The sequence below is a fragment of the Eptatretus burgeri genome, chromosome 8 (assembly GCF_056783735.1).
Source record: "Eptatretus burgeri isolate ZD-2024b chromosome 8, Ebu_testis_v1, whole genome shotgun sequence".
NCBI classification, from domain to species: domain Eukaryota; kingdom Metazoa; phylum Chordata; class Myxini; order Myxiniformes; family Myxinidae; genus Eptatretus; species Eptatretus burgeri.
The window spans coordinates 75,395,149-75,421,921 of NC_140968.1; the positions used below are offsets into that span (position 1 = coordinate 75,395,149).

General features: G+C 44.6%; 2 protein-coding genes across 9 annotated transcripts in view; one reads left to right on the forward strand and one right to left on the reverse strand.

Annotated features, from left to right (window-relative positions):
• Positions 1-5,731, reverse strand: part of PPP4R1 (protein phosphatase 4 regulatory subunit 1) — a 66,943-nt gene extending 61,212 nt beyond the window's left edge. For 3 of the 4 annotated variants that reach the window (XM_085892653.1, XM_085892655.1, XM_085892652.1), the window contains exons 1-4: positions 5,617-5,731; positions 5,472-5,516; positions 421-553; positions 103-209 (exon numbers count right to left, since the gene is read on the reverse strand). In XM_085892653.1, coding sequence (XP_085748779.1) covers positions 103-209; positions 421-553; positions 5,472-5,516; positions 5,617-5,623 — 292 coding nt within the window. In that variant the 5' untranslated portion in view covers positions 5,624-5,731. The remainder of the gene's footprint in view (positions 1-102; positions 210-420; positions 554-5,471; positions 5,517-5,616) is intronic. The other variant, XM_085892654.1, reaches the window with a different exon arrangement.
• Positions 5,732-6,193: 462 nt separating this feature from the next.
• Positions 6,194-26,773, forward strand: part of DRC4 (dynein regulatory complex subunit 4) — a 126,421-nt gene continuing 105,841 nt past the window's right edge. For 2 of the 5 annotated variants that reach the window (XM_085892659.1, XM_085892661.1), the window contains exons 1-4: positions 6,194-6,393; positions 17,751-17,858; positions 18,415-18,612; positions 19,421-19,627. In XM_085892659.1, coding sequence (XP_085748785.1) covers positions 6,343-6,393; positions 17,751-17,858; positions 18,415-18,612; positions 19,421-19,627 — 564 coding nt within the window. In that variant the 5' untranslated portion in view covers positions 6,194-6,342. The remainder of the gene's footprint in view (positions 6,394-17,750; positions 17,859-18,414; positions 18,613-19,420; positions 19,628-26,773) is intronic. The other 3 variants (XM_085892656.1, XM_085892658.1, XM_085892660.1) reach the window with 2 other exon arrangements.

The following is a 26,773-nucleotide window of genomic DNA, read 5'->3' on the forward strand; positions in this document are numbered from 1 at the left end:
AATGGTGATTATGCAAATATTTGGGAAAGATCAAGAGCACAAAGCTGACGAAGATGGTGATGCGAAATAAACAGTGGTCAAATCAGTTGGACAGACACATACCTGCGTCTTCGGCAAGCTTCGTCACAGTGTTGAGTATTGGCCATACATCTCCATCTGCCTCAAGTACGAGACGCAAAGTGTCTGGTAGTGTTCGAGCCATAAGCTGCCTAAAATAAATAAAATAAATAAATATAGACGTTTTGAACTTCTCCATTGAAATGTTAAAAAAAAAATTTGCCCGATTGAATACTTCTGTTCTTAAAGATTCACTAATCCTCTGGTAAGGACTTTCCCTTATTAACTACAACTCAGAATTACAAATTTTTCTTTTTTGTCATATGGCATTCCACACAAGAGTAAATAGAAAATATTGAATACCTGTTAAAGATATTGTCACTGGCAGCAAACTTTTCAAGGCGAGCCAGAGGAGTCAACATTTCGTCTTCAATCACCACATCCAGCACAGAAAGCTGTGTTTGGGGGTCACACTCGGGTCCAAACTCTGCTATGCCTGCAAGAACACACACAATATCATTCCATTTATATGCCACCACATTCAAGGAATTTAAAAAAAAAAAAAAAGACAAATTTTAAAGAAAAAGAAAACAATGCTTTCATCTCAAAAAAAAAATAAATAAAAAAAACTTTTGCTAAAATGGGAGTAAATCAACCCGATGAGCAGAGTTAAATGGGTCCAAAGCGGATCTGATACTCGAACTAGAACGGCACTCAGTAGAGTGCATACCTCTGCCAGGCTGAACAGTTTACATTTTGAATCCCAAATGATAGGCTGGATCCGGACCTGAACCAAAATCTAATCAGCTTGTTCTAGTCACCTAACCAACTTGTCCACAAGTTTTTGAAATATCGTGCAACATATCGTTTTTTGGCCCAATCTCTCAATGGTGAAGAATCAATTTTAATTATTGTATCCGGATCCAAATGTACACCAAAATCTAATCAGGTCAACCTTGTCATACACCAAACCTGCCCACCAAATTTCATGTGAATCTGTACAAAACCTTTTGAGCTATCCTGTTCACAGAGACAGACAGACAGACAGACAGACAGGGACAGGCAGGGGTGGAAACATAACCACCGTCGAACTTCGGTAACGGGGCTTAAAAGGTTACACACGTTTCTGCTAATTTTTGCAGCAAAAGTGTCATGGATTATGACATCAGGCTCATTACCTCTGCCACCTAAGGTGAAGGAGGTTACATTTTCACCCCTTTGTCTGTCTGTGTACAGGATATCACAAAAAGTTGTGGACGGATCCAGATGAAATTTTGTGGACAGGTTCGGTGTGTGACAAGGACGAATTGTTTAGATTTTGGTGAAGATCCGGATCGGGATCTGGATAGGAGAATTATTTAATTTTTAAAGTGATTCTTCGCCATTGAGAAATAGGGCCAAAAACGTTATAGTACTGCAGAGAATGATATTTCAAAAATGTAATGGGACTGATATGTTCTCATGGATCAGGCATTGCATGACGGAGGCATGCGCTCCACCGAGTGCCCTTCCAGTTTGAAACTTGGTGGACAGGTTGGGTGTGTGACCACGATGAATTTAATCGATTTTGGTGAAGATCCAAATCCGGATGTGGATCTGAGAATGACCTCCGGCAACAAAGGTGAAGGAGATTATGTCTTCACCCTTCTGTCTGTTTGTGTACAGGATATCCCAAAAGGTTGTGGACGGATTCAGATGAAATTTTGTGGGCAGGTTCGGTGTGTGACAAGGACGAACTGATTATATTTTGGTGAAGATCCCGATCCAACTCGTAGAATTTTTTAAGCGATTCTTCACCATTGAGAGATAGGGCTCAAAAAATGTATTGGGCCAGATATTTTCTCGTGGATCAGGCATTACGGGGTGGAGGTATGTGCGCTCTACTGAGTGCCCTTCTAGTTTGGTTTGTTTCAGACAATTTATCCTAGTTGCAAGAAATAAACTAAATATTTAACAACGGCCGAAACGATGTACTCCTATAAAAGGTTAAGAAAAGAAAATATACCTCGAAGAATAAATTAAACAAACAAACAATTTTTTAAAAAAAAGGATAAATTTCTATCAATTCTCGATTGTCAGCACAATGAAAAATTGTTGGAAAATGATAAGCAGAGCATCACCTGAAATGCATAAAGAACTGATCTGGTAACACTCATCAGCATGAGCCCATGTTTATTGTTTCTCTTCCTCAAGCAGTTCAAAGACAATGTTTTGACAATTATATTGGTGTCTGTTGTTCTTTGTCTGGAGCATAACACGATCTCCAGTGGTTTTTTTTTTTTCCTATAGCAGGGGCCTTTAAGATCTGGTGATCTGGGCAAAAAAAGGAATTGCTGCCTTGGCTTACGCACGAGATGAAGAAGCAGTTTTGAACACAAAAATGTAGCCGGAGGAAAAGGTGATAACAGCAAATTTAACAAACCAGTGCTGCATTTATGTCGAAATAAATTCATTAATCTTCCTACACCTGCTCCAAACACATTACTGCCATCAGTCGACCGATCGTAAAGGCAGTGGATGAAGTGACAAGTTTTTAAACGTCATTATTAGACCAATACCTCCAAAAGACAACAACGCCAATATGTTAGTTTCTGAGCAATCACATCCTTTTTTTCCAAAACATCGTCTCGACTTGCCTTAATAAATGTACGCAATTGTAATCTTTCTGTAAACATTATGGTTTTGAGCACACCATGCAAAGGTCATGATGATGATGATGATGACGACGTGCCGTGAAACCTTGTTGGATAATATCAGAGCGTTTTGTTAAAACACAGCACTTGCATTAAAAAAAAAAAAATCTTCAAACTATCAATGCATGAAAGTTATAAAATGAAAACATGTTATGAAAGAAATTACTAAGACTAAAAATACTAATCCACATGGCCAGCTAAGGGGCATAGCGCCCACATTGGGGCTAACCCCTTTTGCACTTGGTTTCCCTTGGGATAGGGGGAATGCGAGGTTAAAGCAGGAATTTTGGAAGGTTTTTTTTTTTTTTTTGGCCAGGATGCCGGCGATTGTTCGCATACTGTTTAGGAAGGACACCACGGGATCTTTAACTTCCACAAGCTAATGCTGGCAGATGGGACGCCAAGTTTAACATCCATCTGAGGGATGACAGTTAATAGCTGGTCCGGATTCCAACGCAGGCATGAAAGAAACAATTAAGTATATTTTATTGCAAAAATTGAGGGTCCCACAAGAGCATACGGAGGCGGCGGCCATTGGGGTGAAAGATGGACACAATGAAGAAAATAAGACGGGTAAAGAGTAAAAAGAGGAAGAAATACAGTAACCTGCAAGTAAGATAGGTGATTGTGTTAGACTACGTGGGGGTAGACAAGGTCACAGGTAAGGATGGGGGATGATACGAGGTGGCAATGCACAGCCCACTAGAAGCACTGGAAGGGAGAGTGGGAATGAACAGCCTCAGGAAGGCGTATACCGTATTCAAGTATATCCGAGCACATGCATTCACAATCCCTTGCCAGTGTTGAGTAAACACAGATATGTTTACGACATGACAACACATTCACACAAATCAAGAGTGCACTTGCAATGGTACTCTATTTCCATACATGAAACCATTCCGGGATTCCAAGAGGTGTTTGTGTGAAAGGACTCGCTTAACACCAAAAATCCTACACAGTGCAAACCTCATTTAAAAAAAAATTGAAATTGACAAATAAATATAATAAAACAGGGTTTTAATTGGTCGAGCTAGCTATTTAACGATAATTGACGAAAGCCATCGTCCAGCCAAGTCACCAATACACAAAAAAAAAGACGATGTAACGAAAAGGGCACTCGGTCCACCAGGCTGAACAGTTTGTATTTTGTATGTCATCGATAGACCGGGTCTGCAATCCGGACGCGAATCGAAATCGAATCGGCTTGTTCTCGTCAAACACCCAACCCGTTAACCAGGTTTCATCCGAATCCATCCACAATGTTTTGACACATCATGCCATGTAGCATTATTTTTGGCTTCATCTCTCAATGGTGAACAATATTATTTATTTATTTTACTTCTGGAATCCAGAATCGGATCTTAACCAAAATCGAATCAATGAGTCCTCGTTACACACCCGACCCATCCACCAAGTTTCATCCGAATCCATCCACAATGCTTTGACACATCATGCCATGTAGCATTATTTTTGGCTTCATCTCTCAACGGTAAAAAAATATTTATTTATTTAAATTCTGGAATCCAGAATCGGATCTTAACCAAAATCGAATCAATGAGTCCTCGTTACACACCCGACCCATCCACCAAGTTTCATCCGAATCCATCCACAATGTTTTGACACATCATGCCATGTAGCATTATTTTTGGCTTCATCTCTCAATGGTGAACAATATTATTTATTTATTTTAATTCTGGAATCCAGAATCGGATCTTAACCAAAATCGAATCAATGAGTCCTCGTTACACACCTGACCCATCCACCAAGTTTCATCCGAATCCATCCACAATGTTTTGACACATCATGCCATGTAGCATTATTTTTGGCTTCATCTCTCAATGGTGAACAATATTATTTATTTATTTTACTTCTGGAATCCAGAATCGGATCTTAACCAAAATCGAATCAATGAGTCCTCGTTACACACCCGACCCATCCACCAAGTTTCATCCGAATCCATCCACAATGCTTTGACACATCATGCCATGTAGCATTATTTTTGGCTTCATCTCTCAACGGTAAAAAATATTTATTTATTTAAATTCTGGAATCCAGAATCGGATCTTAACCAAAATCGAATCAATGAGTCCTCGTTACACACCCGACCCATCCACCAAGTTTCATCCGAATCCATCCACAATGCTTTGACACATCATGCCATGTAGCATTATTTTTGGCTTCATCTCTCAATGGTGAACAATATTATTTATTTATTTAAATTCTGGAATCCAGAATCGGATCTTAACCAAAATCGAATCAATGAGTCCTCGTTACACACCCGACCCATCCACCAAGTTTCATCCGAATCCATTCACAACTTTTTGAGATATCGTGCTCATAGACAGATTGATTAACGATGCAGGAGTGAAAACACAACCTCTGCCACCTTGGGTGGCGCAAGTAGAAAGTGGAACAGCAATAAAATATTCAACATACGTTGGTCAAAAGGTATGACGTCACAACCCTGAGTTCATCGTAATTATATATATATATATATTAATGTACAGTACATACACACATGTCGTGCCTTACTCTTACCAAAATCCCAAATTAATCGTGTCAAGGTAAAATCCCATTGCATCGACAATGAATATCCAATTTGTTCATTTCATACAAAACACCGTTGCCGCCTGACGGGCCTGGCAGTTTGCTGTTAAAAATTTTAAATAATAATAATAATAATTTAATCTCCACAAGCACGTCGAACTTCCACAAACTTACAGCCGCTGTATCCGTCCTGCGTGTCCTCCTGAAACAGCGACAAGTCTGAAACGGAAATAAAGGTTCATTGAGGGAGGAAGGCGAGCACGATATAAATCAAGAAGCAGCTGCTGAAACAGCAAAAAAAAATATACCAAACACCAACCTGCCATGCTGGTCCAACTGTCACGTCACCGTGACGTCAGGCAAGGGACTTCCGCAAGTGACGTCAGGATTTTTTTTTTTAAACCACGCCCTTCAACAATTTGAACTGTATTATTTATTCTTCATTATAATTATTAAAAAATAATCATCCGAGTTCAGTTGCCTTGAAAGGAACTTCCACGCAGGAGGAGGCCATTCGGCCCACCAAAGCCTGCGCTCTTATTGCTAACTTATGGTTGTTTGACTGTGCTCTATCCTTTTTAAATGCTGAGCATCGATATGCGAGGAAGCATGAGCACGTTCCATTTTTAGTCTTGAAAAAAGAAGAAGAAGACGAAGAGAAGAAGAAGAAGAAGATTTAAAAAAATAAAAAGAAGAAGAAGAAGAAGAAGAAGAAGAAGAAGTGTGCACCGTCGCACTGGGTTAATGAATAATGAAATGATACGTGCTGCTTACAAGTTACAAGGAATCGCACGATTTAGTCGTTTAAAAAAAATCATTAATCGATCCCCAAGCACTAAAAAGAGAGGATAACAATAATTAATTCGACGTAATAACGGTAGATGTTTCAGTAAATGATAGGGGCCAGTAACCCGATGATTCAAGCGACGTTAACTGTACAAGTTTCGTTAAGTTGGTTACCATAGCAATCCTCAGATTGTACTGTATAGATACAGTGCAAGAATCCTCACTCGAGAGACGTTCGGCGTTTACAGGATGCGTTGCCATGGTGACTTTCCGGCAACGCTGCGGCCTAAACTATCCGAGGCGCAGAATGGTGGGTCGGCTTTAGGCTGTGCGAACGCACGTTGTAGGCCTACACGTCCGTTTTTCTCAAGAAATATTTGTGTTTAATAATGGATTATTAAATATGTTCGTTAAAGTGTTGGTGGATGTGTAAGTGATCCCACCCCACGGCCGTGCGTGCACTCGGCCACGATCAGACGTCACGGTGTCTTCAGGGGAAGCTCGTTGCTCGTCTTGCTGTGTTTATTTATCGGACGAATCGCACTTTTCCATCTTTTAACTGATTTGTTAATCGTCCAGTAGGGGGGCAAGTAGTGCATAACTTTCCCTTAATGTAATTTTAATTTTTTTTACAATCTATTCTCTCCTGTTCAGATCTTTTCCGTCGGTGTGAGGATGTATCCTGATGTACTGCACAAGATATTGTTATGTTTGTGGGGTCGCTGAAGGAATTTAATTAAACAGATAGGATTGTATTGAGCTGTTTTGCCCATGGACTTAGAGGAGACATCTCGATGTGATTCAGTGGGGAGACTGTGAGCTTAAGTGTTGTTGTCACCACACGGGGGGGGGGGGGGGAGGGTAGTGCGATGCTAATTAGATAGGGATTAAGGATAATTTCCCCAGTATGTGATCGTCCCCATGTCACTTTTGTCTCTTTTTGTATTCCAAGATCGGCAATAAAGGTAGAGAATACATCCCTAAAACAACTACAAGCGGACTGAAGCCCCGCCTTCCCAGGTTTTGTGTGAGCAGGCCACACCCTGGAGGGGGAGGATTAATGGGCGTGACGTGAGAAGCATGAAGAGGAAGAGGGCGTCTGAGGCAGCAAATCAGATGTAAATCTGGAGAAGTGCACAGCCTTACTTAAAGCTTATCAGATATACGCCTAGTTTTAATAATTGGTAATTTCTTTCAGTTTTCGGATTTCACTCCAGATTTCAATACTTATTTAGTCCACGAGATCTAATCCTCAAATCCGAAATCATATTTAGATTATATGTTTTAATTAATCCTTGAGAGTATATCGTGTTTCCAAGGCAAGGCATTTATAGTCAGCCGAATCAAAATGGTGGCTAAGACACCTGCAAGAAAAAGTTGGGCTGACCAACGATAAGCTTTTCATGAGACTAAGCCGTTAATTATCTTCAAAAGAGGTGTTTCAATTTAACCAAACACCCAGCTTTCATTCATGCACTCTCTTGGAGTTCCCTTTGTATGCATGCAAAGTTTCAGGCTGCTAGGTTTCATGGTTTTAAAGTGATGGAGGACACACACATACACACACACACACACACACACACACACACACACATTTATTATTATAGATTATTGTGTTCGAGAGTAGATTATAATCCAATCAAAACAAAGAGCTTTTTCCATGCAACCATATGGTTATTGATTAATGTATGGAAGTAATTCAATATAAAATACGAGAGAGAGAGAGAGAGAGAGAGAGAGAGAGAGAGAGAGAGAGAGAGAGAGAGAGAGAGAGAGAGAGAGAGAGAGAGACAGAGACAGAGACAGAGACAGAGACAGAGACAGAGACAGAGACAGAGACAGAGACAGAGACAGAGACAGAGACAGAGACAGAGACAGAGACAGAGACAGAGACAGAGACAGATATATATAGATTGTTATCTCCATAACTGGGGTTTCAGAAGGTGGAACGAAGTCCTCCCAGGAATCGAAGAATCCACCTTCGTTTCGGATTCCAATTCACGGGCCAAGATTCCAATTCAAAGGGCGGAGGAGCTCCTTGTGAGCCAACGGCCATCCATATCTAGTGCCCAACTGTGTCTGCGGACGTCCTCCTGCAGTTGGGTTACTTCTTATTAGGAGGTTGGTGGCAGGATTTGCACTCCAGCCACCGTAAAACGCTTCATTCCGCAAAACGCAAAAACGCAAAAAAATCTGAAAACCCACTCCGTGGGAGTACCTCCTGTGCAGCTTCCCTTCGCAGGGCAGCTCACCGGATGGTGGGATTGGGGCAAAGCCTTCGGGACCCCCAATCTTTGATAGGAGGGAAACCACGGGGTAACATCCCTGGGTCAGATTGCGGGAGAGTGTGTCGGAGTGGTGCTGAGGTGTCGTCCACCAGACGGCGGTCTCCTTGGGTTAACCTGAGGCGGTCCCTTCGGGTGGGTGCCTGGAATGTCCTATCCCTAAGAGAGGATGATCACCTGTCTCTGTTATCATCTGAGCTCAAGCGTTTGGACATCGGGATTGCAGCTCTCTCTGAGGTTCGGAGACCGGATTGCGGCGAGATAATGGTGGGTGGTTACACCTACTATTGGTCTGGTCGCTCTGATGGTTACCATACCCAAGGAGTTGCTGTAGCTGTGTCCAATAAGCTGACCCCAATGATAATTGAGGTAACACCGGTCAACGAGCGTATTATGAGATTAAGGATTCGTCACTCCTTAGGTGTCATTTCCCTGGTCTCTATTTATGCTCCGACTGAGGCGAGTGATCTTACCGTGAAGGATGCATTCTACGCCACACTCGAGTCTGTGGTTGATCAGTGCCCCAGACGAGATACACTTCTAGTCTTGGGGGATTTCAATGCATCGACTGGTACTGATAGGGATGGTTATGAGGTGTGTGTTGGTCCCCATGGGTCAGGAACTATGAACCAGAATAGCACTAAGTTCCTTGACTTTGCAAGAAGTCATGGACTTAGGGTGGCTGGTTCATGGTTTCAGCGCCCGCAAGCTCATCGCTGGACTTGGTATTCCAACGCTGGCGGTGTGGCAAAGGAGATTGACCATGTCCTCATTGACGGTCGTTGGAGGATGATCCAGAACTGCAGGGTCTACCGGAGTGCTCAGTTCCTCAATACTGACCACAGGCTTGTTGTAGCAACTCTAAAGCTGCACCTTAAATCCTGGAGAATGGTACCATCCCAGCCTAGGCTGGATGTTGCCAAGCTCAGGGATGAGAGAGTAGCTGAGGAGTTTGCGAACAGGCTGAGTGGACACTTGGGGGTCTGGGTGCTTTGGGGGTCCTGAAGAGTTGTGGAGCACCTTCAAGACCACCGTCCTTGATGTTGCCGGTGGATGCCTTGGAGTTCACCGCAGGGCAAAGAAGAATTTTGTCTCTCAAGGGACACTGGATACCATTGACCAGAGTCGCAGGGCCAGGCTGAATGGCAGAGCTGAGCTGTTCAGGGAGCTGAGGCGTAAAACTGTACGTGCACTGAGGGTGGACAAGGAGGCCTATGTGCGAGGAATCTGTGAGGGGTAGAGCATCACCTGTGGACAGGTGATTCTCGTCCCGCTTACAGGGGAATTCGCGCATTACGTTCATCCAAGCCCATCCCTCGGAGCACTGCAGTTCGAGCAGAGAGTGGTAGGCTCTTGACAGAGGAGTCTGAAGTGAAGGCCCGCTGGGCCGGTTACTTTGAGCGGTTGTACCAGGCTGATCCCCCAGCTGTCGAGTTGGACGTCAAGGGTGTTACAATCCCTGTTGCTGACCCTCGAATCAACTGTGGTCCACCATCGCTTGTGGAAACACGGGCTGCGGTGAACCAGTTGAAACGGGGCAAAGCTCCAGGGATCTGTGGCATCCATGCTGAACTTCTCAAGGCTGGTGGAAATGCTGCACTCGCGTCGTTGCATGCAGTTTTGTGCTCTGCCTGGAACACAGGCATCATCCCAACTGACTGGAAGAGGGGCCTTGTTGTCCCTCTCTGGAAAGGGAAGGGTGATCGCCAAGACTGCAACAACTACCGAGGGGTGACGCTGCTCTCAGTGCCGGGCAAGGTCTTTGCTCGGATAATTCTTGATAGGGTTCGCCACCATCTGCTTGAGCACCAGCGTCCAGAGCAGTCAGGCTTTACACCAAAGAGGTCAACGATTGACCGTATCCTTGCTCTTCGTGTCCTCACTGAACGCAGACGAGAGTTTCGGCAGGGGCTGCTTGCAGCCTATGTTGATCTCTGTAAAGCGTTCGATTCAGTGAATCGGGATGTCCTCTGGAGGATTCTTGGTCTTCGTGGGGTGCCACCGAAACTGATCGATCTGATGTCTGAACTCTACTCTGGTACTGAGAGTGCTGTGAAGTGTGGTGGTACCGCCTCCGACTTATTTCCAGTTGTTACTGGAGTTCGTCAGGGATGTGTACTTGCCCCCACACTTTTCAGCACTTGTATGGACTGGATTTTTGGGAGGATGTCAGAGAGATCAAGTTGCGGTGCATCGTTTGGCAATGTCAAGATCTCGGACCTTGATTTTGCAGATGATGCAGTCATCTTTGCGGAGACTTTAGACATCCTCTTGGGGGCCCTCGAGGTGCTGAATGAGGAGTCGGAGCCGTTGGGATTACGGATTTCTTGGGTCAAAACAAAGATCCAGGCTTTCGGTGACATCTTGGATGCTGCTGTCCTGTCTGTGTCTGTTTGTGGTGAGGATGTTGAGGTCGTGGATAGATTCACTTACCTTGGCAGTGATATTCATGTCTCCGCAGGTTGTGAGCCGGAGGTCAATAGACGTCTGGGTCGGGCCTGGGGAGTCATGGATTCACTGGATCATGGGGTGTGGCGCTGCCGGTACCTGTGCGGGAGGACGAAAGTCCGAGTCTTCAGGTCCTTGGTACTTCCAGTCTTGCTCTATGGGTGCGAGACTTGGACTTTGACCAAGGATCTGAGACGGAGACTTAATTCCTTTGGTACCAGGTCTCTTCGGAGAATCCTTGGCTATCGCTGGTCGGATTTTGTGTCCAACGAGCGGTTGCTGAGAGAGACTCGGATGAGATTTGTTACCTGCATAGTCCGTGAGCGTCAGCTGCGGCTGTATGGACATGTGGCTCGTTTTCCTGACGCTGATCCTGCTCACCAGATTCTCTCAGCGAGGGAGTCTCATGAGTGGAGGAGGCCAGTGGGCCGACCACGTGCCTCATGGTTGCAGCAGATTGACCATCATCTCAAGGAGATGGGGATGGGCCTGGCATCTGCCTGGGGGATGGCCAGACGGAGGCCTCTCACAGACCTGTTAGTTTTGTCTTTAAGAAGCCCTCCCATTCTCCACTCATTACCTGTATTAACTGCACCTGTTTGAACTCATTATCTGCATAAAAGACAGCTCTCCACACTCAATCAATCAGACTCCAACCTCTCCACAATGGGCAAGACCAGAGGGCTGTCTCAGGATATCAGGGACAAAATTGTAGACTTGCACAAGGGTGGGATGGGCTACAGGACAATAGGCAAGTAGCTTGGTGAGAAGGCAACAACTGTTGGCGCAATTATTAGAAAATGTAAGAAGTTCAAGATAACAGTCAATCTCCCTCGGTCTGGGGCTCCATGCAAGATCTCACCTCGTGGAGCCTCAATGATCATGAGAGGTGAGGGATCAGCCCAGAACTACACGGCAGGACCTGGTCAATGACGTGAAGAGAGCTGGGACCACAGTATCAAAGAAAACCATAAGTAACACACTACGCCGTCATGGATTAAAATCCTGCAGCGCACACAAGGTCCCTCTGCTCAAGCCAGCGCATGTCCAGGCCCGTCTGAAGGTTGCCAATGACCATCTGGATGATCCAGAGGAGGAATGGGAGAAAGTCATGTGGTCTGATGAGACCAAAATAGAGCTTTTTGGTTTAAACTCCATACACTCGCCGTGTTTGGAGGAAGAAGGATGAGTACAACCCCAAGAACACCATCCCAACCGTGAAGCATGGAGGTAGAAACATCATTCTTTGGGGATGCTTTTCTGCAAAGGGGACAGAACGACTGCACCATATTGAGGGGAGGATGGATGGGGCCATGTATCGCGAGATCTTGGCCAACAACCTCCTTCCCTCAACAAGAGCATTGAAGATGGGGCATGGCTGGGTCTTCCAGCATGACAACGACCTGAAACACATAGCCAGGGCAACTAAGGAGTGGCTCCGTAAGAAGCATCTCAAGGTCCTGGAGTGGCCTCGCCAGTCTCCAGACCTGAACCCTATAGAAAATCTTTGGAGGGAGCTGAAAGTCTGTGTTTCCCAGCAACAGCCCCAAAACCAGAAGGATCTGGAGAAGATCTTTATGGAGGAGTGGGCCAAAATCCCTGCTGCAGTCTGTGCAAACCTGGTTAAGAACTATAGGAAATGTCTGATCTCTGTAATTGCAAACAAAGGTTTCTGTACCAAATATTAAGTTCTGTTTTTCAGATGTATCAAATACTTATTTCATGCAATAAAATGCAAATTAATTATTTAAAAATCATACAATGTGATTTTCAGGATTTTTGTTTAAGATTCCGTCTTTCACAGTTGAAGTGTACCGATGATAAAAATTAGACCTCTACATGCTTTGTAAGTGGGAAAATCTGCAAAATCGGCAGTGTATCAAATACTTGTTCTCCCCACTGTACTTCGCCATTGTCACACACCGAAACTGTCCACAAAATTTCATCCAGATCCGTCCACAACTTTTTGAGATATCCTGCTCACAAACAAACAAGCAGACAGACAAACAAACAAGCAGACAGACAAACAAACAAGTAGTCATTGACTGGTACTTACGAAATCGTCAACTTGACCTCTGACCTTGTCGAATAAAAGCTGTCTCTGGAGAAGGTAGCGACGCAAACCAGAAGTTTCTACGATGATTCTGTACCAAACCATCAAAAATCGAATGTTTGACTTCACTGTGACCTTGACCTTTGACCGATTTTTGACCAAATCTAATCAGCGCTAGCCATCACCCTCCTGAATCACGTGGTGTAATTTGACATTGGTAGCTTCTTCAGTTCTCGAGTTTCCGCGGATTAACGTAACGTAAAGGTCACACTCAACGCCCCCCCCTCCCAACTCGAAAGGACGCCGGGGCGAGCACGCTGACGTCAGCGCGCACGAAAAACCTTTACGAGACTCAACGACCCGTCTGTTCGAGCGCGCTGCGCCACGTGGCGAGCCGTGAAGCGGCAGGTGAAATATTTTTTATCCAATCTTAAAATGTCTCCCTCACACCGGAATTCTTACAGAAATCTGCAGAGCGTGTCCCAAAACCCCAAAGATGCAAACATTGATCACGCAGACCCTAACAATAAAGGGTCCCTCAAGGAGACAGTTTTGGGTTCTCCCGTGCCTGCACGAATGCGCGGCATCACCCGCACTCACATCCACCCTACGCACTCGATGTATTTCTCTCGATAAAAGTGAATTTCAGGTCAAATTCGCTCCATTTCAGTGTCGATCAACCTTATGCAGTGCGAAAGGTGGAAACATAATTGAATTTAAAGTTAAAATCAGCACGGGAAACCGTGTTGAGGTGTCCGGCGCACCACAAGGCGGACAAAAACCATTCGGCACCATTTCACCATGCCGCCCCTCGCAAAGACACGACACCTGACTAAAGTCTCATAAAACATCCGATTTTTACCAGAATTGCTACAACCGAGTGTTAAGCATACTTAACCATTACCAAAAGTGAAGACAGAATTGAAATTGACTTTAAAACGAGCGCGTAAGGCTGTGTGTTACAATCCCCCTCATTAGCATAATCTTCAGTTAAGCCTCAGATACTACACCCAACATAAATCTCATAAAACATCCGATTTTTACCAGATTTTAGACAACCGAGTGTTAAGCGTCCTAAGCAATCGCAAAAACTGAAGACAAAATTAAAATCGAAGTTAAAACGAACTCGTAACGTCGACCGAAGCAAAAATACTCTATTTCTCCACAGGAATTTACGGAATTATTTAATATTATTTTATCAAAGTCATTAAACCGTAATATTCGGCCATCCACAAACAATCTTTACACCATACGACGGCTTAGCGAGTCAGGCATGCAACGATAAGCTTTATTGGGATGAAAAATGACTTTTAAACACCATCTTTATCAAAAACACAACGCGGCCTACAACGAGGCAAGGCGTTCTGCACCATGGGCGCTAACACTGAAATTTTTAAAACAGCCGTAACTCGACGAATTGACACACAAATTCCGCCGAACTTACCTCAATCTTCCAAACTCACGCTCCGTCAACAATACCTGTGGTAACTTTTCTCGAGTTATCATGTTTTGGATGTGTGACCTCACTGTGAGCTTGACCTTTGACCGATTTTGACCAAAATCTAATCAGCGCTAGCCATCACCCTCCTGAATCAGTTGGTGTAATTTGACATTGGTAGCTTCTTCCATTCTCGAGTTATCGTGCCTACAAACAAACAAACAAACAAGCAGTCATAGACTGGTACTTACGAAATCGTCAACTTGACCTCTGACCTTGTCTAATAATAGCTGTCTCTCGAGAAGGTAGCGATGCAAACCAGAAGTTTCTATGATGATTCTGCACCAAACCATCAAAAATCGTAACGTCGACCGAAGCAAAAATCTCCATTTCTCCACGCAGTTATTTAATATTATTTTGTCAAAGTCACAAAAACGTAATATTCGGCCACCCACCAACAATTTTTACATAATCCAACGGCTTAGCAAGTCAGGCATGCGACGATAACCTTTATTGGGATAAAAAATACTTTTAAACACCATCTTTATCGAAAACACCGTCAGCGCGCACACGCAAAACCTTTACGTGACTCAACGACGCGTCTGCTCGAGCGCGTTGCACTACGTGACGAGCCGTGACGCAGCGAGTGAAATATTTTTTATACAATCTTAAAACGTCTCCAAAACATCCGATTTTTACCAGAATTTCGACAACCAAGTGTTAAGCGTCCTAAGCGATCGCAAAACCGAGGACAAAATTAAAATCGAAGTTAAAACGAACTCGTAACGTCGACCGAAGCAAAAATACTCCATTTCTCCACATGAATTTATGGAATTATGTTTGACCTCACTGTGACCTTGACCTTTGACCGATTTTGACCAAAATCTAATCAGCGCTAGCCATCATCCTCCTGGATCAGGTGTTGTAATTTGACATTGGTAGCTTCTTCCGTTCTCGAGTTATCGTGCCTACAAACAAACACACAAACAAACAAACACACAAACAGAGGACGGAAGTCATCAATATACTTACGAAATCTTTAGATTTCTTAAGTAACAAGCAGTCATAGACTGGTACTTACGAAATTGTCAACTTGACCTCTGACCTTGTCAAATAAAAGCTGTCTCCAGAGAAGGTAGCGACGCAAACCAGAAGTTTCTACGATGATTCTGTACCAAACCATCAAAAATCGAATGTTTGATCTCACTGTGACCTTGACCTTTGACCAATTTTGACAAATCTAATCAGCACTGGCCATCACCCTCCTGAATCACGTGGTGTAATTTGACATTGGTAGCTTCTTCCCTTCTCGAGTTACTGTGCCTACAAACAAACACACACACAAACACACACACAAGCAAACAAACATACAAACAGATGACGGAAGTCATCAATATACTTACTAAATCTTTAGATTTCGTAAGTAACAAGCACTCATAGACTGGTACTTACGAAATCGTCAACTTGACCTCTGACCTTGTCTAATAAAAGCTGTCTCTAGAGAAGGTAGCGACGCAAACCAGAATTTCTACGATGATTCTGCACCAAACCATCAAAAATCGAATGTTTGACCTCACTGTGACCTTGACCTTTGACCGATTTTGATCAAAATATAATGAGCGCTAGCCATCACCGCCCTGAATCACATGGTGTAATTTGACTTTGGTAGCTTCTTCCGTTCTCGAGTTATAACTTTTTTTTTGGATGTGTGACCTCACTGTGACCTTGACCTTTGACCGATTTCGACCAAAATCTAATCAGCGCGAGCCATCACCCTCCTGAATCACTTGGTGTAATTTGACATTGGTAGCTTCCTTCGTTCTCGAGTTATCGTGCCTACAAACAAACAAACACACAAACAAACAAACACACAAACAGATGACGGAAGTCATCAATATACTTACTAAATCTTTAGATTTCGTAAGTAACAAGCAGTCATGGACTGGTACTTACGAAATCGTCAACTTGACCTCTGACCTTGTCTAATAAAAGCTGTCTCGAGAGAAGGTAGCGACGCAAACCAGAAGTTTCTACGATGATTCTGCACCAAACCATCAAAAATCGAATGTTTGACCTCACTGTGACCTTGACCTTTGACCGATTTTGATCAAAATCATATCAGCGCAAGCCATCACCCTCCTGAATCACGTGGTGTAATTTGACTTTGGTAGCTTCTTCCGTTCTCGAGTTATAACTTTTTTTTCTATGTTTGACCTCACTGTGACTTTGACCTCTGACCGATTTTGATCAAAATCTTATCAGCGCAAGCCATCGCCCTCCTGAATCACTTGGTGCAATTTGACATTGGTAGCTTCCTCCGTTCTCGAGTTATCGTGCCTACAAACAAACACACACACAAACACACAAACACACAAACAGATGACGGAAGTCATCAATATACTTACTAAATCTTTAGATTTCGTAAGTAACAAGCAGTCATGGACTGGTAGTTACGAAATAGTCAACTTGACCTCTGACCTTGTCTAATAAAAGCTGTCTCTCGAGAAGGTAGCGACGCAAACCAGAAGTTTTTACGATGATTCTGTACCAAACCATCAAAAATCGAATGTTTGACCTCACTGTGACCTTGACCTTTGACCGATCTTGACCAAAATCTAATCGTTGCTGGCCATCACCCTCCTTAATCACTTGGTGTAATTTGACATTGGTAGCTTCTTCTGTTCTCGAGTTGTCGTGTCTACAAACAAACACACACACACACACACACACACACACACAAACAGACAGATGACGGAAGTCATCAATATACTTACGAAATCGTTAGATTTCGTAAGTAACAAACAAACAGACAGACAAAATGGGTGAAAACATGACCTCCTTCACCTTTGGTGGCACCGGTAATGATTGCTTTTGGTTCATGTTTTTATGAATTTTCTTCTGGAACTGGGATGTGTGTGTGTGTGCATGCGTGTGTTTGTGTTTGTGCGTGTGCGTGTGCGTGTGCGTGTGCGTGTGCGTGTGCGTGTGTGTGTGTGTGTGTGTGTGTGTGTGTGTGTGTGCGCGCGTGTGTGTGTGTGTGCGCGTGCGCGCGTTTCTCTATAATAATTTGATATCTTTGCCTTTTCCTCTTATTATTATTATTATGACTTTGGAAATTAATTTACCAAATAAAATGTTGGTGCAACATGTACAGGATTTGAGATGGTGGTTTTTGTTTTTTCCATGTTCCTTTAACCAACGTTGAATAGGCTCTCTGATTATGCATGACTTGACAAAATAATTATTCTTTGAAATAAGTCACAAGCAGCACGTTGGCATGCCAAGCATCCTGGCACAGCCATCATTATGGCACCCCCAGTACCCTGGCACACCTAGTACCCTGGCACACCTAGTGATAGAGACATAATGATTGTACAATGTACATTCATACTCACTGTAGTAGTAATGTGAAGATGGTGAGTGGTGTGTGTTGGTGGGCTCAGGGACCAAAGAAAAAAGCTGGAGGAGGAAAGAAAAAGAAGAAGGATGCACCCGGAAAAGACATCGGGATCCTAAGTGCTCTTTCTACCCAAGAGATGACGAAGGAGCAGGTATGGTAATTGTTGCATTTACTATACATTACTCTGAACTGATTTAGTTTTCATCTCATTGCTCAACGAAGTAGCACTCCATTAACTTGTAAGTACCCAAGTGCAAATATGACAACAAATTGCATGTTGAGTGTTGTGGTAGAAGTAGAAATTGAAGTCAGTGAGCGTCACCATGAGAGTGAATGTGATCTTCAAATTGAAGATTGGATTGTGGAGATGAGTTTGAGAGTGAGGAGGAATTGTTGGGTAAGAGCAACAGTGAAACGGAGGGTTGGATGCTGTGGTTGAAGGTAACATTGGGAACGAGTGTAAATACAATGTTGAGTGTGAATGACAGTGACGATGAAAGTTATCGAGCGATGGTTTAAGGAAGAAACAAAGTGTGATGGTGAGAGTAGGTAACAGTGGAAATGAATGTGTTGAGAGTGCGTAACAATCAGAGTGACCGTGGGTGGTGTCTTGCAGATGAGGCTGAGGGTGAGAGTGATGGTGTATTGGTTTGATAACAAGCAATCATTTTTGTGTTGAAAGGCCATTGTTTGCATGCATCAATTAGCTGGAGCAGCAGGTGTTGCAGCTCCGAGAGGAGCTGAAAAAAGAACAAGAGGAGAGAAACTATTTTCAGCTGGAAAGGGATAAGATTCATACATTTTGGGAAATTACAAGGAAGCAACTTGAAGAGAAGCGTGCGGAAATGAGGAACAAGGACAAGGAGATGGAGGATGCAGAGGAACGGCATCAAGTGGAAATAAAGGTAATTATTGGTTCAGAGGGGTTTATTTTGGTATTATTTGAATGGATTTATTGCTGATGCAGTGATCAAGTCACCAATCTGATGTATTATATTTCAGTCTTTTGTTGTTGTTTTTGTTTGGAATGAACAACTTGAAAAGGGTATTGTTAGCAAGTGTTATTAAACTAATTTTATGTTTCTTTCTCATCCATATATTCAAGTTATTTATTCATAGCATCCATGAATGCATATGAATATCTATAGAAATTTTTTCAAGGTATTTGTACGTTATTTTTTTACGGACGAACCGTAGCACCTTGAGGCCCCAAATTTTGGGTGTAGGTACTTCGGAATCTGGCCAAGGCTTTAAGCTACCACACATTGGCCTTGACGTCCATTTTGAGCACCAGGTATTATCCCCACCCACCCCCCAGGCAGCACCGGGTAACCCCTGCTAGTAAGCAAATAATTCTGAGATTTACGGGTACCATATTTTGTCCAGCAATTTACCATTATATTTAAGCCTTGAATACATTTTAAAATGCAGGAGTTGTAGGGAATTTGATGCTATTAACCCACCAATACACTCAGTAGAAGACCTGGCTGTATACCTGTAGACAATATTTTCTGGACTTAATACCAGTTTCTTTTCTCTTAATAATAATAATTAATAGTAATAATAATTATCCTTTTATTTTCAACCCTTACTTTTATGGAGTAGCCATGTGGCTGTATCAGCCAGAAATGTTAATAACATGAGTTTCTAACCTTAATAAATTAATTGCTTCGACCATTCTGGCTACCCACACCTTCCTGGGCCAACACGTAGGTTTACAAGCAAAAGGTAAAGCACTTGCTCTTCGAACAGCAGAACTCACTGGCTGAGGTTCAGATTGATGCTACTGTGAAAATGAAGGTGGCTGAGGAGAAGTACCGTGAAAATGAGGTGCAGCTGAGAAAACACCTCAACCGTAGAAAGCTGCAGATGAAAGAGCAAGAGATGGCAAGTTCAGATGTGGTGAAAAACGTCAAGATGGTATGTTCTGGCCTCTGTGATTCTGAAGACAAAATGATCTCAAAATATCTGACTTCCTCTTCTTTTTTTTCTTTTTTTTTAGTTGGCAGGTATTATATTTAATGCAGTAAATGTTTATACGTACATTACAATATAAGTTCACTTGGTTTATGATGAATGTGCTGTAATTTTCTGCAAGTTCTCCTGTGTAAGCTCATAGTTTATGCTCTGAAAATAAGACCCAGGAATAGATGTGCAAATAGCTAGGTATCACACCTTAAAGAGAGAACGAGGCATGAATAGTGAGAGTTCATGTTGGAAGTAGCTGACTGAAGGACAGTGTTTTAATTATCAAATGAGTTTCTATCTCGAAGACAGATTGATGCAATTTATGCTGTCGCATCATGGTGTCCTGCTAACGCAAACCCTCTGCGCCGGAGCTTTGACTGTGACTTACTAAGACTTACTGCAAGCGGATAGCACTTGCTTATCTATCCACACTCTAATAACAGGAATATATTGTTGTGGTGACGGGTACTGATCACCAGCTTGTCACTCAGGAGGATTAATCCCCGGTTGTCCTCGGTGGAGCCGGACCTGGGGTCACCGCTCACAATTAACGTTATGGTACGGTGGGTTGTTTTAAAACCACGAACGCCACTCAGTTAACCACGAGTTCCAGTGTCCGCCGTCGAATTATTCTGTTTAACTAGAGGTCACGTGGTTACCTGAACGAGGAGCGCACCCTCGGCAAAGCACCAATATTATCTGATTAGATTTTAATTAGAGCGGCTAAGCGTTTTAACCGCTGGTGCGTGTCGACAATTTTTTGGTCAAATCTGTGGTAACTACCTCCCAGTCTATCTCGGTTTGAACAATGCTAGCTAGACCAATGGAAGGAAAGGACAAACACGGACAGGTTGGAAATCGAAAAATAATTTATTAATAATAAAATAAATAAATAAAAAGAACTTTTTATTTGCTGAGGTAAATAAAGAATTTCAAAGCAAAATCAATCAAAATGCCAGGAAAGAGACAAAGAGCAGATGCTTATTGGGGGTTTACTTGCAGCTAAACACAGACAAGGGTACCCAGCAGATCATTAAGGGGGAGGGGAGGGGGGAGAATCATCTCACTCACCAGAAAGTCATCCGTGAAGCGAAAACATCCTGAAAATGCGTGCATGTGTGTCACGTCCGTCGCCAGCACCCAGCTTTGCCGTGCAACCTCTCGCGGGGCAGCCTTGAATGCCAGTCGACGTCTGGAGGGCACCGAGATTGTCCGTTGCGGGTTGAGACCCTGGTGTTGTTGGTGATTGACCCGAGCCTCACTTGTTGGTGGCACTGCTTACACCCCCACGCGCACCACACGCTTGCTTGCCGAAACACTGGAAGGGCGAATTGTCTCTTCGGCGCTGGTTAGACACCCGCTTTTTGGTCGCTTCTCTCGCCCTTTGTTTTTTCCTCTCTGGACTTTTTCTCCTCAGACTTTTTCTCCTCAGAGAACGTTCCTCTTTTGCCCGTGTTTTTTATATCTCTGAACGTCTCTCCTCACAGAACTTCTCTCCTCACAGAACATACCTCACGCTTTCTCTCGCTCGTTTTTATATCCCCGGGCCCTCTCCGTGCGGTGCCGTCCTCCCCAAGCTCACCCCGCCCCACTTGGGGCACGGTTACCATGACGACCCGTGTGCTCTCAAAAAAGGTGGGCTTCAGAGCCCGTGAAAGAATGTTTCATTCAGAGCCCAGGCCACAACAATTTCTTAATGATAAAGTTTTTTTTTTCACTTTCCTCACTTATATTATCGATTCCTACGAATTGCGGGTATATTGCAATGCTTATAAACTTCTGGAGACGGCAGCATTTGTGGCTTTGTTTCATTTCTGCACATGCCATAACCTCGAGAATCTCTTAAACTAAGCCGAATTACAAGATTTAAGCTCCAGAATTGCCACCAGCGTCCAGAGCAGTCAGGCTTTACACCAAAGAGGTCAACGATTGACCGTATCCTTGCCTTTCGTGTCAGGTCAGGTTCGATCTGTGACCTGCTACAGGTACCATGTAAACCTGTACTAACCTGTTCCATGGTCGGGTTGTCGGCGACTAAACCGTCTCCCCAACCAGGTTTTCTGGTGAGGAGGGTGTTTGGATATGGACACCCAGCAGGATTAAAAACAAAACCTGTCAAAGGGCGGAGGAGCTCATTGTGAGCCAACGGGCATCCATATCTAGTACCCAACTGTGTCTGCGGACGTCCTCCTGCAGTTGGGTTACTTTTTATGAGGAGGTTGGTGGCAGGATTTGCACTCCGGCCACCGTAAAACCCTTCATTCCACAAAACGCAAAAACGCAAAAAAATCTGAAAACCCACTCCGTGGGAGTACCTCCTGTGCAGCTTCCCTTCGCAGGGCAGCTCACCGGATGACGGGATTGGGGCAAAGCCTTCGGGACCCCCAATCTTTGATGATAGGAGGGAAACCAAGGGGTAACATCCCTGGGTCAGATTGCGGGGGAGAGTGTCGGAGTGATGCTGAGGTGTTGTCCACCAGATGGCGGTCTCCTTGGGTTAACCTGAGGCGGTCCCTTCGGGTGGGTGCCTGGAATGTCCTATCCCTAAGAGAGGATGATCACCTGTCTCTGTTATCATCTGAGCTCAAGCGTTTGGACATCGGGATTGCAGCTCTCTCTGAGGTTCGGAGACCGGATTGCGGCGAGATAATGGTGGGTGGTTACACCTACTATTGGTCTGGTCGCTCTGATGGTTACCATACCCAAGGAGTTGCTGTAGCTGTGTCCAATAAGCTGACCCTAATGATAATTGAGGTAACACCGGTCAACGAGCGTATTATGAGATTAAGGATTCGTCACTCCTTAGGTGTCATTTCCCTGGTCTCTGTTTATGCTCCGACTGAGGCGAGTGATCTCACCGTGAAGGATGCATTCTACGCCACACTCGAGTCTGTGGTTGATCAGTGCCCCAGATGAGATACACTTCTTGTCTTGGGGGATTTCAATGCATCGACTGGAACTGATAGGGATGGTTATGAGACATGTGTTGGTCCCCATGGGTCAGGAACTATGAACCAGAATAGCACTAAGTTCCTTGACTTTGCAAGAAGTCATGGACTTAGGGTGGCTGGTTCATGGTTTCAGCGCCCACAAGCTCATCGCTGGACTTGGTATTCCAACGCTGGCGGTGTGGCAAAGGAGATTGAACATGTCCTCATTGACGGTCGTTGGAGGATGATCCAGAACTGCAGGGTCTACCGGAGTGCTCAGTTCCTCAATACTCACCACAGGCTTGTTGTAGCAACTCTAAAGCTGCACCTTAAATCCTGGAGAATGGTACCATCCCAGCCTAGGCTGGATGTTGGCAAGCTCAGGGATGAGAGAGTAGCTGAGGAGTTTGCGAACAGGCTGAGTGGACACTTGGGGGGTCTGGGTGCTTTGGGGGGTCCTGAAGAGTTGTGGAGTGCCTTCAAGACCACCGTCCTTGATGTTGCCGGTGGATGTCTTGGAGCTCACCGCAGGGCAAAGAAGAATTTTGTCTCTCAAGGGACACTGGATACCATTGACCAGAGTCGCAGGGCCAGGCTGAATGGCAGAGCTGAGCTGTTCAGGGAGCTGAGGCGTAAAACTGTACGTGCACTGAGGGTGGACAAGGAGGCCTATGTGCGAGGAATCTGTGAGGGGGTAGAGCATCACCTGTGGACAGGTGATTCTCGTCCCGCTTACAGGGGAATTCGCGCATTGCATTCATCCAAGCCCATCCCTCGGAGCACTGCAGTTCGAGCAGAGAGTGGTAGGCTCTTGACTGAGGAGTCTGAAGTGAAGGCCTGCTGGGCCGGTTACTTTGAGCGGTTGTACCAGGCTGATCCCCCAGCTGTCGAGTTGGACGTCATGGGTGTTACAATCCCTGTTGCTGACCCTCGAATCAACTGTGGTCCACCTTCGCTTGTGGAAACACGGGCTGCGGTGAACCAGTTGAAACGGAGCAAAGCTCCAGGGATCTGTGGCATCCATGCTGAACTTGTCAAGGCTGGTGGGAATGCTGCACTCGTGTCGTTGCATGCAGTTTTGTGCTCTGCCTGGAACACAGGCATCATCCCAACTGACTGGAAGAGGGGCCTTGTTGTCCCTCTCTGGAAAGGGAAGGGTGATCGCCAAGACTGCAACAACTACCGAGGGGTGACGCTGCTCTCAGTGCCCGGCAAGGTCTTTGCTCGGATAATTATTGATAGGGTTCGCCACCATCTGCTTGAGCACCAGCGTCCAGAGTAGTCAGGCTTTACACCGAAGAGGTCAACGATTGACCGTATCCTTGCCCTTCGTGTCCTCACCGAACGCAGACGAGAGTTTCGGCAGGGGCTGCTTGCAGCCTATGTTGATCTCTGTAAAGCGTTCGATTCAGTGAATCGGTATGTCCTTTGGAGGATTCTTGGTCTTCGTGGGGTGCCACCAAAACTGATCGATCTGATTTCTGAACTCTACTCTGGTACTGAGAGTGCTGTGAAGTGTGGTGGTACCATCTCTGACTTATTTCCAGTTGTTACTGGAGTTCGTCAGGGGTGTGTACTGGCCCCCACACTTTTCAGCATTTGTATGGACTGGATTTTAGGGAGGATGTCGGAGAGATCAAGCTGCGGTGCATCGTTTGGGAATGTCAAGATCTCAGACCTTGATTTTGCAGATGATGCACTCATCTTTGCGGAGACTTTAGACATCCTTTTGGGGGCCCTCAAGGTGCGGAATGAGGAGTCGGAGCCGCTGGGATTACGGGTTTCTTGGGTCAAAACTAAGATCCAAGCTTTCGGTGACATCTTGGATGCTGCTGTCCTGTCTGTGTCTGTTTGTGGTGAGAATGTTGAGGTCGTGGAGAGATTCACTTACCTTGGCAGTGATATTCATGTCTCTGCTCGCTGTGAGTCAGAGGTCAATAGACGTCTGGATGGGCCTGGGGAGTCATGGATTCACTGGATCATGGGGTGTGGCGCTGCCGGTACCTGTGCGGGAGGACGAAAGTCCGAGTCTTCGGGTCCTTGGTACTTCCAGTCTTGCTCGATGGATGCGAGACTTGGACTCTGACCAAGGATCTGAGACGGAGACTTAATTCCTTTGGTACCAGGTCTTTTCGGAGAATCCTTGGCTATCGCTGGTCGGATTTTGTGTCCAACGAGCGGTTGCTGAGAGAGACTCGGATGAGATTTGTTACCTGCATAGTCCGTGAGCGTCAGCTGCGGCTGTATGGACATGTGGCTCGTTTTCCTGACGCTGATCCTGCTCACCAGATTCTCTCAGCGAGGGAGTCTCATGAGTGGAGGAGGCCAGTGGGCCGACCACATGCCTCGTGGTTGCAGCAGGTTGACCATCATCTCAAGGAGATGGGGATGGGCCTGGCATCTTCCTGGGGGATGGCCAGACTGAGGCCCCTGGAGTACCGGCGGAAAGTGGACGCAGCGACGCGCTGTTCTGGCACATGCTCCCATACCTGACCTGACCTGGGCCCTCTCCGCGGGGTGCCGTCCTCCCCAAGCTCACCCCGCCCCAATTGGGGCACGGTTACCATGACGACCCGTGTGCTCTCAAAAAAGGTGGGCTTCAGAGCCCGTGAAAGAATGTTTCATTCAGAGCCCAGGCCGCAACAATTTCTTAATGATAATTTTTTTTTCACTTTCCTCACTTATATTATCGATACCTACGAATTGCGGGTATATTGCAATGCTTGTAAACTTCTGGAGACGGCAGCATTTGTGGCTTTGTTTCATTTCTGCACATGCCATAACCTCGAGAATCTCTTAAATTAAGCCGAATTACAAGATTTAAGCTCCAGAATTGAACTTAGCAGCAGTTCCGACTCCTGAATGGAGTGTTCATTTTCCCAATTCAGACATATTTGACATTTCGGCGTCTCCGGAAGGGGTATGTTTAATAAGACAGATAGGTGATGCTCATCGCTTGCTCAGCCAGCCGTTCCTCATCAACCGTTTCGTTGGAGTACTTGTTTGAGTGTTTAAGCCACTTGGCGAGCACTCTTCAAGCTGTTTGGTTGTTCGTTTCGGTAAAAGTACTCAAGGTTTCAATCTAACACATCAATTGGATGTATGTTTCTGCCTTTGTTGGGTCCCGCGGTGCTGTGCGGTGGGTGCCTCGGGAAGTGTCATCCACTGAAAATATACAATTTTATTTTTACAAGACATCGCTTTGTTTAACATTTTTGTGTGATTTGCTTTCATAATCCACCTCTCACTTCGACATCAATACATATAAAAAAACAGAGGTCCAACCAACCTCGTGTTCACCATGTTTGTTCTCGCTGTGAAGGCATAGACCAACATTTTGTGTTCTGTGCCTTGATAAATTTTTGAATTGAATTTCACTAATTTCACACTTTAATTCCTCTTTCAAAGAACTCTGTTTTAAGGTAAATCTTTGTGTTTTTCGTTTTTATGTACTTACGCTTATTTATATTTGCACGTGTATACTGTATGTATATAAACTGTATTACCATAACGGCACTTGGCATCGGTGTGTGTTCTTTGTTGTTATCTCCATATGTGGGTTTCAGAATGTGGAATGGAGTCCTCTCAGATCTCGAAGTATCCACCTCCGTTTCAGTAAATGCGGTCACAAATCGTGGACCAAGCTGTGAAGTTTTTTCTGTTCTCAAAGTTTTGTTCTAAGGGGTCTTTTCAGGATCGTCACTGAGCCCCGGACAGCCTCCAACTGTCGTTTGTTTGTAGTAATATTCCCAGAGATGGTTTCTAATATCACTGTGATCTTCTTCTTCGTCATTCCCATTGCTCCAACTATCACTGGTACAACTTTGGCATTCTTCAGCTTCCAGGATCTTTTTACTTCATTCTTGAGGTCTTGGTATTTGGTCATTTTCTTGATTTCTGCATCACTTAGTCCAAAATTACTGGTGTTAACACCTCAGTTAGCAATGCCTTCTCTTTTTTTGTACCTGCATTACCTCACTTGACACCCTTCTGGTCACATTGCTTTGTTTTTGATGTTCACGCTCGATGAGATCATGAGGTGGTACGTGAGCGGTACTTCCATGTTTTCAGTGATTTATTTTGGTTCATGTTACCATGAATTTTCTGGAACTGGGATATCAAAGTTTTTGAAGATGTGCCAGCAAATTACTTTACAAGCTCTGCTGTG